This window comes from Mya arenaria, chromosome 6 (assembly GCF_026914265.1).
Source record: "Mya arenaria isolate MELC-2E11 chromosome 6, ASM2691426v1".
Taxonomy (NCBI): domain Eukaryota; kingdom Metazoa; phylum Mollusca; class Bivalvia; order Myida; family Myidae; genus Mya; species Mya arenaria.
In genome coordinates, this window is record NC_069127.1 from 10,956,689 (window position 1) to 10,972,108 (window position 15,420).

The window sequence follows — 15,420 nt, forward strand, 5'->3', positions numbered from 1 at the left end:
AAACTGTTCGGAATAGTTAATGTTAGAAATATATCATACTAAACCAGTGATCTAAATTAAACAATTAACAGCCAACATCGACTATATGACTCACGTAATTTATCCCATCCTTGATTAAAACATAAAGCATGGTTATTTATACCAATAGACACCATGGCTTCGAAAAATACACATGAGTTAAATTTGCTAATATTGGTTGATGTTTAAGATAAAATCATCTTTGGAAAAATTCACGAGATAAAACTTTCCATTTCGTTTCATAAGTGTACTCTAACATCGTGCATAAATATGCGTTTAAGTTTAAGCTTTATACTTTACAGAAGGACACTGACAAACCTAGGAACAATGTTTTGTTTATTATTTATGTTAAATGTATACTTGAAAATGGACTACCCGGATCAAATCGCGGTTATTCGATCAAACTGGACACGAGTTCTATGCGATCAGAACGCCGATGGAGACGCTAGTGGTCACGTGAATGGTCTGAAGGCCTGCTGCAATGAAAGAACGGACTTTAGTAAATATCCTTCTGCCTTCATATTATAATTATATCTATTTCAAGTGTTTTCACTTTGTTAAACCATTATGCCTTTGTCCATTAGTATACGCAATATTTTCATTTTCAAATCATTTGAATATGATAATTTTTCATCAAGTGTTCCAACAGTATATAACTACATGAAGGGTACCGCTTGCCGTACTTGCAATTAAACGCTTTTCAACAAACGAAAATGTGAATGTACTTGTTTGTTGTTCTTGTGTTTAACATTAAGGCATTGATTTAATAAGGAAGTAATCAAAGGTTGTTTCAAAATAGGTTATAGGTACCCTTTTGGTTATTTCGCATATCTAAGGATAAGCATCTAAAGTTTAAGTTGACGCTAAAGTGGCAAATTTACCTGTGCTAAATTTAATACATTTAAAATGAAATGAAACGCTCTTTATGGAAATATATCATTTTTTAAACTATAGTTTGTCTCTATGGAAAAGACGATAAATCTAAGTAATAGTGTTGAAACCCAAAATAAATTTTAATAGGAAACAATAAAACAGAGAGAACCAAACATTTCAAAATCTGAATTTAAAGAAACATATTATTTCAACTCTCAATCAAAAAGGCAATGTTCCAAAGATCTTAAAAGTCTTCATGCCATAAACTAAAAGCCAACACCAGGATGTGTTAGTGTAATATTGTAATTGCAGAAAACTAATATCTAAAAAAACATACACAAAACAAGTCTATTTTTTACACATGCTCTCTTTCAATGCCACATGAGCGTTTCACTGAATGCACATGTTTGTTTGTCGCCAAATAGCAACAATCAAGAGAAATAACAAAGCAAGTTGATAACCGCCAGTCGAAATGTTTACATTCGCTAACGATTCAATATTAAACGCCAATTTAGCCATAAATAAATTGATCACAAACAGCGACTTCACGAACATGGATTATCTTCTTTGGGTTTGGCATACATTTGTAGCTCGATATAACACTTTAGTTAACATTAAATTGAGGGAAAGTTTGTTTGCAATGCATGAATATTCAAAACTATAAGTTAATCATTGTCCCACTTAGTATTAGGAGTGTTATCTTGTTTAGTAAAGTTCTGTTGTTGTATTTGTGATACTCCGTAGTAGTTTGACCGTGCCATCGCTCTTACCCCAACATTTATTTTATAAATGTGTTGTCTTTTAGCTTTGAATCTCATGCTTCGTGCTAGTTTAGTACTTGTTCTTTTAAACAGGATCTTGAATAAATTGTAGGCGGCTGTGGCTGTCCCTGTATGTTTGGGTTTTATAAATTAATCAGCTACATTCGCATTTGGCGTTTAACGCGATTTCAATTTTTTTTAAAAAAACAACCAAAAGTGAACTGCAAAAGCTATGTCAAACTTATCAACTCTACTGCCTGACACACTGATATTTCTTATCTATGAACGGCGATCCTAACATTTTGACAATTATGCAGAATACACATGTTAAGTGCTTACCATGTTATTTTCGATAGATTTATTAGCTAATTTCATGAAACGACATGATTACGTTGTTAAAATAGCTGACATAACACTATGACTAGCTTATTGAGATACATGAGGAAATCTTGGGCGTCCATGTTGCCTAATACAATCAGACTCAGATGTTATTGAAATATTAAAATTTGTTCTGAATTTTAAAAAGTACATATTTATAATAATTATAGGCTTTCCAATGGGTGATACTTATGCATTTTTACATGATGACTTCTTTTTTTACTGATATGAAAGTGGATTTATGTCGAAAAAAATATATTTACAGATATTTGTACGATAACCTGAGTTTGAATAATCCGGTATTTTCAGATAATACTGATTTGTTATACAATCCACAATGGCAAATGAATAAATCTAATGTATCCAGTCTAAACGCATCCTAAATAACTCGACGCTAAACTCAATATCAATCTTTACGATAAGCGTGATGATTTCAATTTCGAAATAATTAATTACCATTCTTTAGTAGGAGATGTTCATATTTCACATTCAAATGGTGTTTTATTGCACAGTTGAAAGGACTCGCTGGCTTAAGCAACAGATGTAAAAAAAAATCAGCTCTCGTAGTAAATTTATGACGGATGAAATGCTGAAACAGGGTTTCAAATTACTATAAAAGATTAATGAAAACCTTATCAATATGTATTAATTGTCATTATAATATTATATATAAATACAATAATTGTCTTAAATTGCTGATTGCTAACAGTGAGGCTCATACCTATTTATGTTGATTTTCAAAAAAAAAAAAGAATCGTTAAATTAAACTGCTTCCAGCAGCTGGTTGGACAGATAGACTCAATGGATTGCAGGGATCTAAGTGAAGCCGTTAATACAATGGAAATACTTTGAAGAGTATTGGTCTTCTGATTTTTGACGGTGAATATCTTGCAAAAATATATAATTTAAATTAGGGTCTTCGCATTACTACGCTTTCAGTCCTTTGATAGACATTTGCAGATTTGTTTATCTTAAAAGCGTTATATACAACCGTTTGTCTCACTCGGAATGTTTCAGCGTCACTTTTTTCCAATAATTCATTTAGGTTTTTCATCTGAAAAAAATATATTAGTAAATATATATTGTAATTTTGTTTTTATTAAAGTTTTCTTTGCATTAGGTACTCTGAATTGTTTTCTTGTGTCTGTAGATAGAGTAGGGATCCAAATCAAAGACAAACTTGGGGTTTGCCTATTAGTTTAATTAGTATTTGTTATATTCTGATGTTTCCTCGAACTAATACATACGTTGATAAGATTTACCTTTTACGTTTTATTTCTGTTCCGTGCGATTTGCATTGACCCTGTGTCCTTGAAAGGGGTATCATTTTGTTTAATTTGATGAAATTGATCTTTTTATTGTTTTTTTTTGTATTTAGGCAAAATTGCCTGGATAAGATAATACAGCACATTGCAACTAGTGTCAAAACAATGAATGCGGATTAACCTTTATTTACTGCGTTTATGCAATACTTGGTTCGAATTGGCTTTAGTATTGTGTGAATGTGCAAATTACGTTTTCATGTTTTAGTGAAGTGTTATTTTACTACGAGTCTACCGAACTATATTATATTGTATTTAATTATATGCCTATCAAATTCCTTTTCCATATTCAACAATGAAAATACAGCACGCCGTATTGACAATCCGTATCATGATACTGTCGTTTTCTGATTCCGCATCATGCGCGTACCGTGTGTTATCTCGGAACTACTTTCGCGTTGCTTAAAAAAAAGCTTGACAAAAAACAATGGTAAATCCTGTCAAGTTTTAAATACATTATATTATCTAAATTTACTCACGCTCCTGAAGCATGTCAATATTCAGGAACATGGTTCTCATGTTCTTCAAAGAACCGTGAGGATAAGCACGAAGCAAAGAACGCTTCCACTCTATCTAGACAGCTACATCAGTGAACTAGTTGTTTGCCATTTCGAAGTTCATAAATTGTTGCATTATCCATGTTTACTATAATAAATATGAGCAGCTTGCCAATACAAAGAAGAAGGCGAATTCGCGTTATCGATAAAATTAGCGATTGACTCACAAACCTCCGTCAATTCTGCATATTATGATCGTCAAAAAATCCAACGAATATTAACTTCGTTAAAAATGGCTGCGTTACTTCTACAGGAAATAACGATTAGTGTATACTCGTAAAATAAGTATATTTTTGTTGTTGTTGTTCTTTTGTGCTGTGACATGAAATGATTGTTCTCGTATAAGGAATTTGTTAATTTTGCTCAAACACAAACTCTTTTGTTCTTATTTTGCTCAATAAAGTGAATTCTGAAACTTCTGACTTTGTTTCGCTGTAGTAGCCTCCCTTGACTTCAATACACAAAATTACATAACACATTCGAATTCATACGCGCATTTGACAGATGGCGGTAAATTTTAATCAAATTGTAACCGAAAAATAACAAGGAATAAATTAAATAGGCAGATATATAATAAATTGAATATTATGGTAGGACGTTTTTCTGGTGACCTGTATCACGTCTCGTTCGGTGAGTAAACATGTATTTTTTTTGTGAAAAGGTGTGATAAGGTGTGATAAGACGTGTTTCTGATCACAGATACTTTTTGGCATTTTCCAAAGTGAATATCTGGATTTACATAATAAAATTTATATGGATTTATTGATCTTGATTCACGGAATAGCATTGAGATATTTTTATATAAAATTTCGTTGGAACTTATCTGTAAATAGCAGAAAACTCATTTTTTTTCTTTGTTGGATATTAATCTGACAAGTGTTCACCGCAGAAAGAGTGCGGATTACAATCAGCAGTTTTCAATCAGTGTGGTGTTCAATTATGGCGGACAATAGCGAGTATAGCGAACCGTTAATCCCAGCAACGCAACTTTTGTTTGACGATGATATGACCACCAGCCGCAGGGGATCTCGACTTGACACAGGCGCCGAATATTGGGACCCAAACGGGCCAAACGGAGTCATGTATACCGGAGCAAACAATTCTGGAACCAGTTTACCGGGTACCAAGGCATCTATATCCGGAACGGGCGCTTCCGGTTTGGTATCCATGGAAACCCACAACACACAATCGACAGAGAAAGAACCCCAATCCCAATCCCAATCCATTATATCTGGGCCAGTCGTATCTAATACCTAGAAAAAGGTAGAACACCACGTGCACCAAAGAGCAAACAAAAATCAACAGTGAACGCCAGTAGCGCACATCAAGCGCAACCAACCAAACCAAAATCTTCAAAGACGCGGCGGCGGTCCGAACCAGAACCACCGTCCCCGGAACCCCCTGGCATTAATATTCACAACGCTGATGAAAACGTATCAGTGGTGGCAGCAATAAACAATCTTGCCGAGCAGATGAGAGTAAGTCTTGACAGTTTATCATCTAGAATAGTGAAGCTTGAAACTAATCTCGAGTTAACGATTAAGACACACGTCCAGAATGCCATGTCTCCTGTTGTAAACAAACTTAGAAAGGAATTCAATGAGGAACTGAACCAAGTAAAAAGTGACATGAAATCTCTACCAGTAAATAACGCTGTCCCCAAAGACAGTGATTAAAAGAAAACTACTGGATTGGTTTTAAAGAACTTACCGGAACGTAGGGATGAAAATATCGTCAACAGCGTAAATACGTTAATCAAAGACGGCCTGAAATTAGAAATTAAAATAAAAGATGCCGAGAGAAAGCGTGCAAATCAATCCTCCGAATGTGGAATCGTTGTGGTCTCGTGCAACACAAAAGAGGACAAACATGAAATTATGAAGAGTAAGGCAACTCTCAAACAAAACGCTACATACAAAAACATTTATATAGAACATGACTTAACTCCGGAAGAAAGAAACTCTATTGCAAACCTGAAGACTATTGCCAAAGTTATTGGTAACGATAAACTCTATGTTAAAGGCAACCGACTAGTGCAGAGAACACACAATGAGGAATCGCGTGACGCTCACGAGTGGCAAGAAGTGCGGCACCGCCGAAAGACGTCCCCTCACCAGGTACGCACGAGATCTGGCAGGTCAGATCACAGACGCCGAGATGAAACCTTCACAAGACGTCATGATACCGACCGTACTTCGTATCGCCATGAGCATCAGTCGTCACGTGACCGACACGAGACGCGCCATCGCGACCATGCACGTGATACAAGCCGCCGCCACCAGGGATATCATGACGGTGAGGACCGAAGAAATTACACCCACGGTAACCAAGGTTACCAAGGTCGTCACAGAAATAATTACCGTCAATACTAGGTTTCATGCGGGTTTTGGAACACAAACGGTTTCAGTCGGAATGAAATGTCGGAAAATTATCAAATACGCAAAAACTGTATTGATCAATTAAATGTTGATATTGTATGTATAGCAGAAACACATTTAAAGAACGATGAAATTTTAAACGTCGAAGGATATACATGGATTGGACATAATCGAATTAACTTACACAGAAGGGCACCAAAAGGAAGTGGAGGCATCGGTGTTCTTATTCGGAATACATTTTTAAATACATTTACTGTGAACAAGTTAAATGATGAACATGAAGGAATTTTATGGATATCAGTAACAAATAAAATAACTAAAGAACGACTTCGAATCGGTGTGTGTTACTTACCACCGGCAAACTCAACACGCAACATTCAAATTAACGAATTCTTAGAAACACTTCTTTCACAAGTATACGAGTATCAAAGGGACTCATTAGTTTCGATCGTCGGAGACTTTAACATTCGTGTCGGAAACAATGACGATTACATCGCTGGAGTTGACTATATACCGGAAAGAGATATAATTGACTATCACATATCGCCATATTGCGATGCTTTCCTGGACTTTCTTCTTAGTGCTAATTTATGTATTTTAAACGGCAAAAATTGTATTAAAAATGATTATACAAGCATCTCAACAAAGGGTTGCGCAGTTGTCGACTATTGCCTAGTCCCATACGAACAGTTAAACCGTTATGAACATTTTAACGTAATAAGAGCAATATATCTTTTCCAAAAAATCACCGGTATAAACACACTAGACCGAATTACAATTCCCGACCATTCAGTGTTACAGTGGACTTTGTCTATGACAAATTTTAAGAATGTTGATAGTATTAACACAAGTGTTGTTAATGGCAAGTTAAACAAAAGCAAGATAATACACGACCGACAGAATATTCCAGAAGTTTTTATGAACAAACATGATATGTATGAACTTCTTAAGGAAAAGATAAACCTGCTAGAGGCCGACAGAGATAGACAAGAACATATTGACAATTCTTATACTGAATTTCTGGATATACTTAACTCGCAGATGAAGACGCACTTAAACCCAAGGGAGATAAATCTCAATGTAAACAACACGAAAAATAAGCGAGTTAATAAACCTTGGTGGAACGAGGATTTGAGCGTTGAGTGGAAGGGTGTTTGCGTAAGCGAAAAATTATGGCTCAACTGTAAGATCAGATCTCAGAAAAACTTATTAAAAGCAATATTTATGAACAAAAGAAAACTATTTGACAAAACGGAGAAAAAGGGCACACTGGCATGATGAACAAAGTAAATTATTAAAAGCTTGTGAAAACACAAATAAGAGCGATTTTTGGAAAGACATAGGGAAGATTGGTATCGGGTCCGAGCGAAATAAATCTATTCCGATTGAAGTCTTGCTAGCGGACGGTTCGGTATCAACATTACCTCAAGACGTCTTAAACAAATGGAAGAACTCTTTTGAAAAGCTATACAATGTACCAAATATTAATAACGAACCTGTAGTTATGCAAAATAACTTACATGAAAACACTTTGAGCACTCACTCACTGAACGATGGAATTCATATTTTGGAGATTGACAAAGCTGTGAATTCGTTAAACAAGAATAAAGCCCCCGGGCACGACGGTATACCAGCCGAGATGTTAAACAATAAATTGACTGTGTACTACTTACATGCCTTATTTAACGTCTGTTTTGACACAGGGACTGTTCCTAAAGCATGGACATACGGACTTATTACCCCAATCTTGAAAAAGAAAGACTCAGATAAACGTGACCCAGTTAACTACCGTGGAATTACAGTGACACCGGCAAATTACAAAGTATATTGCTCTGTATTAAATGATAGACTTACTAAATGGAGCGAACTAAACAATGCAGTATCTGACACTCAAAATGGTTTTCGGAAAAACAGAAGTACGATCGACCAGTTATCAACTTTAACTAGTATAATCGACGCTAGAAAAAAGACAAAGAAGGATACCTTTGTTGCATACGTTGACTTTTCCAAAGCCTATGACCGGATTAATAGAAGTAAGCTATGGGCTAAATTGGAAGGGAACTTCGGAATACACGGCAAAATGTTGACTGCTCTGAAGTCGCTTTACAAATCGGTCAAATGTGCCGTGCGCGTGAACAACTATACAACCGATTGGTTTGACGTATCCACTGGCCTGAAACAGGGCTGTCTGGTTTCCACGACAATGTTCAACTTTTTTTTAAATGACTGCAGCGAACTATTTGAGCATTCAAATAAAGGTGTTTTATTTAACGGCAAGATAATAAGTCACCTATTTTATGCGGATGATTTAGTGTTAATTGCCGAAAATGAAAACGATCTTCAATATTTGCTAGACATACTATCGCGATGGTGTTGCACAAACAACATGACCGTTAATATTGAGAAGAGCAAGGTTATGCACTTTAGAAATCCGTCTAGACAGAAAACACAGTTTAAGTTCAAATGTAGTAATAATGAATTGGAATGCGTAGAAAAATATCGTTACCTAGGACTACATCTAAACGACAGTCTCGATTATAACATCACTGCAAAATACGTTGCCCAGTCAGCTACACGAGCCCTTGGACTTATTATATCAAAATTTACAGCCATGGGAGGCATGCCATTTAACGTTTTTACGAAACTTTACGACACAGTAGTCTGGCCAACCATCGGCTACGGTGCTGCGATATGGGGAACACGGAAATACGCCTGCATTAATGCCGTCCAGCATAGAGCCAGTCGCTTCTTCCTTGGATTAGGAAAATATACACCAAACGCCGATGTTAATGGTGACATTGGATGGACCCCACCTCTTGTTAAACAATGGAAAGTTGTAATTTCCCATTGGGTCCGATTAGCTAATATGGACAGTAATCGACTGAATAACTTTGTATTTAAAGCAATATCTGGTTATAAGAAGTGTTGGACTCGTACTGTAATGAATAAAGTGAAAGATATAGCTGACTATAACTTGGATATAAACGTTAAAATTCGTAGATCTGAACACTTTAGATTAATAGATACGTGTCATACAACTATGCTTGACCAAATTCACAATCAATGGCGTAATGTTATAAATGTAAATACAAGCATACGACAGATAAATGGAGGCAACAAACTGCGGCTATACAGAACTTTTAAGCAAACATATAAAACAGAATACTATGTTTAGAGCCCATCTATTACCCGCCTTAACAGAAGTGCGTTAGCTAAATTTAGATGTGGAGTGGCGCTATTAAAACTCGAAACAGGCCGCTATGAATCACTCAATGTTGAACAAAGAACCTGTTTTAACTGTCATAACATAGTAGAAGATGAATGTCATGTTTTATTACATTGTCCTTTACATAATAATCTACGGCATTTACTGTTGTTAAAAGTTATTGATATTAATGATAATTTCAATTCATTATTGGATAACGAAAAACTTTCATTCCTTCTTTCAAATGAAACTATCGTTAAACACCGTGCCAAAACCTGTCATGATATCCTGAAACTCCGACGTCAGTATCTGTATAACAAGTAATTTAGTGTTTGTATGTGTTATTGCATGTTTTGTACAATAATGATTATTCTCACCTTATTTTTATTACTGAATATTTTAAGTTATATTGTATGTTTTAAAGTTGATATATTTTATTGTTTTTTATTGAGCAAATAGTCTCTCATAACTCCATGAGGAGTGGTTTTATACATTATTATTGCACGTTTTATCAGTATTTATCCCATGAATGTATAAAAGTGAGACTTGAATAAATTTTCTGTCTGTCTGTCTGTCTGTATCCGTCTCGACCTGAGGTCTCGACGGATACGTGTTTACACACCGAACTCGACGTGATACAGATCACCAGAAAAACGTCCTATCATAATATCCCCTATGTATTATATTTGAAATATGCAAGCACGTACGTATGTTGAATGACTTACTGTCAAGAATAATGCACTTTTTCCCAACACATTATATTTTCTCTATTAGAACAGACCACCTCACTCTGTGACTATTTCAGAAGGCAGATTAGAATCTTCGTTATCCCAAGATAACTTGAAGTTTCCATTAATTATCAATGGAACGTGGAAGCCTGCATCGTGCAACCCAGTCCAGCACGTTGCCGTCATCATCCCGTTTAGAAACAGAGAGGAACATTTACATATATTACTCAAAAGTATTATACCCATCTTGGTGAAGCAGAAAGTACACTTACACATCTTCGTTGCGGAGCAGGTAAGAACTCAATGAGGTTAGACATTTATTATTTTGTTTTGCGTAGGTCTGTGTATTTCAAAAGCCATGTATAAACAATAGAAACCGCATAATCAGGTCTTTGCACGAGGACGAGTCTAGTATTCTTACCAGACCTGCCAAGGTGATTGGAAAGACCTTGCCACGAGGTTGCTATTGTTTTGCTTATATAGGGTCATCTAGCGTTACCGCGAGCCCGTTAAAATAATAACATGTATTCATAATAAAATTAAACTGAACATAAAGGCATAATTGATGCAATTATGATTGATCTGTATAGTTTATTCTGTTAGAAAAATAAATAACACCTAAATTTTACTTGATAAGAAATGCAAGTTTCATAAGTGATAATATTGTTCATGAAAATATGAAGCCTTTCTATACAGCTCTTACAGAGTAAAGAACTGATTTTATGTTATGTTCATCAGATTATGACGAAGAAAAAAACCGAAAAAGGTGGCGAATACAAATAAAAATACAAAATCAGTTTTTGGATTGTGTTTGTAAACAGGAGATGCGAGGGCGAAACCATATGCTAAAATATGATTATTATCTTATCAAAGCTAATATTCCTTAACAATTATAACTGTAATCTACCCTCTAAATGATAGTTAAAAAGTCACTGAATGTGCATTTTATATAACTGTTTTAGTTTTCCGGAAGCTGCTGAGACATGTTTTAATGTCGCCAAAGGTTCACAATACGTGAATTCATGTGCATAATGCATTTCTGTTTGCGGATTGTGATTCAAATATCAGCATTGCAAAATTCTATGCACGAGTTTCATGACTACCACGAGCACTCATCGCGTTCGATGTCATATGAATCTTGTGCATTCGTCATTCCTACAATCCTAAATTATATCTCAACAGGATTTATTTTCCCAAATAGAAAGACCTTGTACTCGGTCGACATTGTATATCACCGTGTACTGCTTGAGGAAATCATGGATTGTTCAGATGCGTGTTATGTTCACAAGAGCGTGGTACGCAGAACGAAACTATGCAAAAAAGCTTATTTGATGCTTATTAATAAAACTATCGTAGTTTGCTGATTTTGCAAATTCTTGTTAAAATATCCATGTCGATTAATACATAATTTCATAATAAACTTTATGTCAAAAACGTTAGCCTGTCTTGGTTAAAGCTCACGGACACTAATATCATTTAATAGTTAAGATCCGAATTCGACTTTGTTGTTATCACTTTATTTTGTACACACGAATGCATTTATTTTCAGTATGGGAATCAAGCTTTTAACAAGGGCCGTGTGATGAACGCAGCTTTTCTAGAGGTGTCCAAGATGTCGGATTTCGATTGCTTCATCTTTCACGATGTAGACCTGATTCCTGAAGATGACCGTATAACCTATCTATGTGACGATAGGCCAAAACATATGTCACCTTCTGTCGACGTTTTGAAGTATATGTAAGTTTTGTGGAGGAACAATCAGATAATTATAATACAATGGAAGCTATAGCGAGACGCCTAGAAGCAAAATTTAATAACTAATATATTGATCAGAGGCAAACTGCTTAGGCCTAACAGACGCGAAACGAGAAAAAAGAGACTTCCTATACTAGTACATTAATATCCGCTGATTTGGATAAACCAAATGCTAAGATGATTAAAACCAATTTTAATTATGATAATCATTTATAATATAAAATGACATTGCTTTAGGAATCTTATCTACTTTAATCACTTTAAAATCATATGAACCTGTCTTAACTATGATTGATTTTGGATATTTAAAAAATGAGTATAATGCATGGTTTTACAAAGGGAACAAAACAGATTTAGGAGTCCATATACATTTCATTTTTAAAATTTAATTTCGTTTTCAATATCACTTTAAAGAGAATGGTATGTGATAACCCACATGTGCAGTGTTGGGGTTTGTCCAGAATACAATTAAGGTCGGAGAGCTGTTTTATTAATCCGAGATTATGCTGTAAAAGAAAACAGATAACAAAGTAGGCTTACGTTTGTTTGGTTTTGTCATGAGTATCACGACAGATAATGGCTTTTTGGGCAAACAATGTGAAAAGCTTGGGCAAATGGCAACTTGTGCTTTTATTACCATGACAAATGATAAGAGAACTGTTGGCTTTTGAATAAAATATTCGAAGTTAAGTTTATTTCAGTGATAATACATTTCACTTCAATTAGAATTTACAAAAATTACTATAAAAATACAGGAACAAACCCAGTAGTCAAGAATTCAAAATTAATCCAAGTTTAGGTCTACACAGCAAGGCCCAAACGACAATGAACTACAGACACAAAACATATTAACAACTCATACACAAATAAAACGCAAAAAACAATCTAACATCACATACACAAATACAACACCAGAAACTAACCATACCCTCAATTAAACGATGGGATAATCGCATTAGAACGGTCAGTGGAACAAACATTCACTTGAACTCGAGTCTACTGGTGTCTATAACCTCCATTTTGTTTGAATTTATTGACATGAGTGCTAAACCGGTTGATATACAATATAAAACTCCTCGCATTGTTTACTTCCTTTAACAAAACACTATTTTACTGCGCATGAAAATTTGCATATTAAAACATGATTGTTACCACCAATAATTCGGTCGCAAATATTTTTTTTACATTTTTGATAAAATACGTGCGGTAAATCGATGGAATCAACAATCATTTCCGTATTTTAAATTACTGCGTTTCTGTAGGAAACAACTGGTTCTGGAGGAAAATGTAGGGTTGGTGATAAAAAAGAAAATTTGCGAAATGTATTTCGATTGATATTTTGACTGTCAAAAGGCGTAAAATGGGCTGATTTCCAGCTTTACTACAATAAGCATGAGCATTGATTTTATACGAAGAATAATCCTCTGACATATAAACAATTCATGAAATGACTACTCTCCTGTCCGGGTTTTACGTACTAAGTTTACTTTACGAATTCGTAAGAAAATAATCCTTAATTGAAATTAACACTTATTGTATGTTATTTCCCACTACGCTAACGAAGTCGATTTAGTTAGTGGTGTTTTCTCAATATTCTTGTATGCTCTTATCCAGGAGAGGACATGTTCATGTCTTAGTGTTACGTACAGCAATACAAATTCATAACCGATATAGTTTCTTCCGCTAGGCTGCTGTACCAATGTTTAGTTGGTGGTGTTATTGCCTTCCCCCCGGCGCACTTTATCGCTTTGAACGGCTACTCGAACCTGTACTGGGGCTGGGGAGCGGAGGACGACGACATGTCTTACAGGTAACGTTACTCGCATAGTGAAGGGCGACTACGTGTCATACAAGTCACTGATCTGCGGAGGTCGACAAAATGTATAAATAACCTTGCTTGCATCGCGGTGGTCGGTGAAAAGTACAGGTTATGTTGCTCGCTATGCGAGAAGGGAGGGGCGACTACATGTCTTACAGGTAATTAAGCTTAATCGCTTCACTGTGGTCTTTATCAATGTCATCATACTTAAAGCTGCACTCTCACAGATATAGAGATTTGGAAAGGGCAAATCTTCACATAATTTTTTGCAAACCAATGATATAAGATTGCTAACAAAAAGTAATTCGTAGATTTTCCTATTTCCGTCTGAAAACTAACGTTACTAAAAGTTTAAGAAACATGCATAAAACATCGTTTATCAAACATAAATATAAAAATCTGCGACCCATATTTTTGACAGCAGTCTTATATAACTGATTTCCATGGGTTTTCGTAAAAAATGGTTTTTCCAAGACAAAAATCAAAAATGTTCTCAAAATGTTTAATCTGTGAGAGTACAGCTTTAAAGCCACATGAAGAATAACGGTTTATGAATGTTTTGCAGGATTATGTCAAACAACAATGGAATTACTCGACAAGACGGGGAATTAGCACGTTATAAGATGATAAAACATGAACAGAGTGAAATGGTTGTCGGGGAACGAAGATACACACTTTTAGGTCAGACAAAAGATATTTATGAACAAGATGGTTTGAATAGCGTACAGTATGATCTCATATCAGTTCGAAGGACGCATTATTACACACACTTGATGATCAACGTTGGTCCAGCTCCGTCCAATACCGACAGCATCGACGATATCATCCGTATGGTGTCGTGGAAGAATTCTTAGCTTCATACCATTCACGGCGAATACTTTGATGCATTTTTACCTCTGAAGTTCTGCCAGATCTGATATAAACATTTTATATGTTTATTGTTTACCGTGCATGAAAATGATCTATTCTCAAATATGTATTTAAACTGTTTAAGACAAATGAAGGAATATACGGTAGCTTACCCGGGATTTGGACAACATTTATGCGAAAAACTACAGAAACAAGCTCAGCAGCAAAAGTTAAAACATAAACCCAGTTTAATGGCACTGGGTAAACGCCAAAGACATAGAGCATAAAAACAAAAAAAATACAAAAAAGAACAGCACAAAACTTCACAAACAACACAGTACATACATACTCTATATACAAAACTAGGTATGTTTATCAAGGATTGTTAGGTACCGCCTTTGAACGGTCAGTAAAATGTAAATTTACTGGGGGTTTTAACCAGTTTGTGTACACAACCTCACTCTTATTCCAACAATCACGAATAAAGTAAAAACGTTAATGGTAGATCTTCTAAAATTATGCATTCTTTTGAGGAAAGATAAAAATGATTGCAGTAAAAACACACTTCGTGTGGATCATACGCATCACAATGAAACATGAACGGAAGGTGCGCAGCAATATTGTTTCTGAGCTATTCGCATAAATATTGGATTAAGGGAAAATTTGTTTGCAATCGCTGAATATTCAAAATAAAAGTGCTGTTGTTGTATTTGTGATACTCCGTAGTAGTTTGACCGTGCCATCGCTCTTACCCCAACATTTATTTCATAAAGAATG

General features: G+C 35.2%; 1 protein-coding gene across 1 annotated transcript; it reads left to right on the forward strand.

Annotated features, from left to right (window-relative positions):
• Window positions 1-321: 321 nt before the first annotated feature.
• LOC128236576 (beta-1,4-N-acetylgalactosaminyltransferase bre-4-like) lies at window positions 322-14,823 on the forward strand. Its single transcript, XM_052951515.1, has 5 exons — window positions 322-517; window positions 10,298-10,512; window positions 11,770-11,957; window positions 13,663-13,785; window positions 14,360-14,823. Exons 1-5 carry the CDS (start codon window positions 346-348, stop codon window positions 14,646-14,648), a joined length of 987 nt encoding a protein of 328 aa, XP_052807475.1. The 5' UTR covers window positions 322-345; the 3' UTR covers window positions 14,649-14,823.
• Window positions 14,824-15,420: the final 597 nt, after the last annotated feature.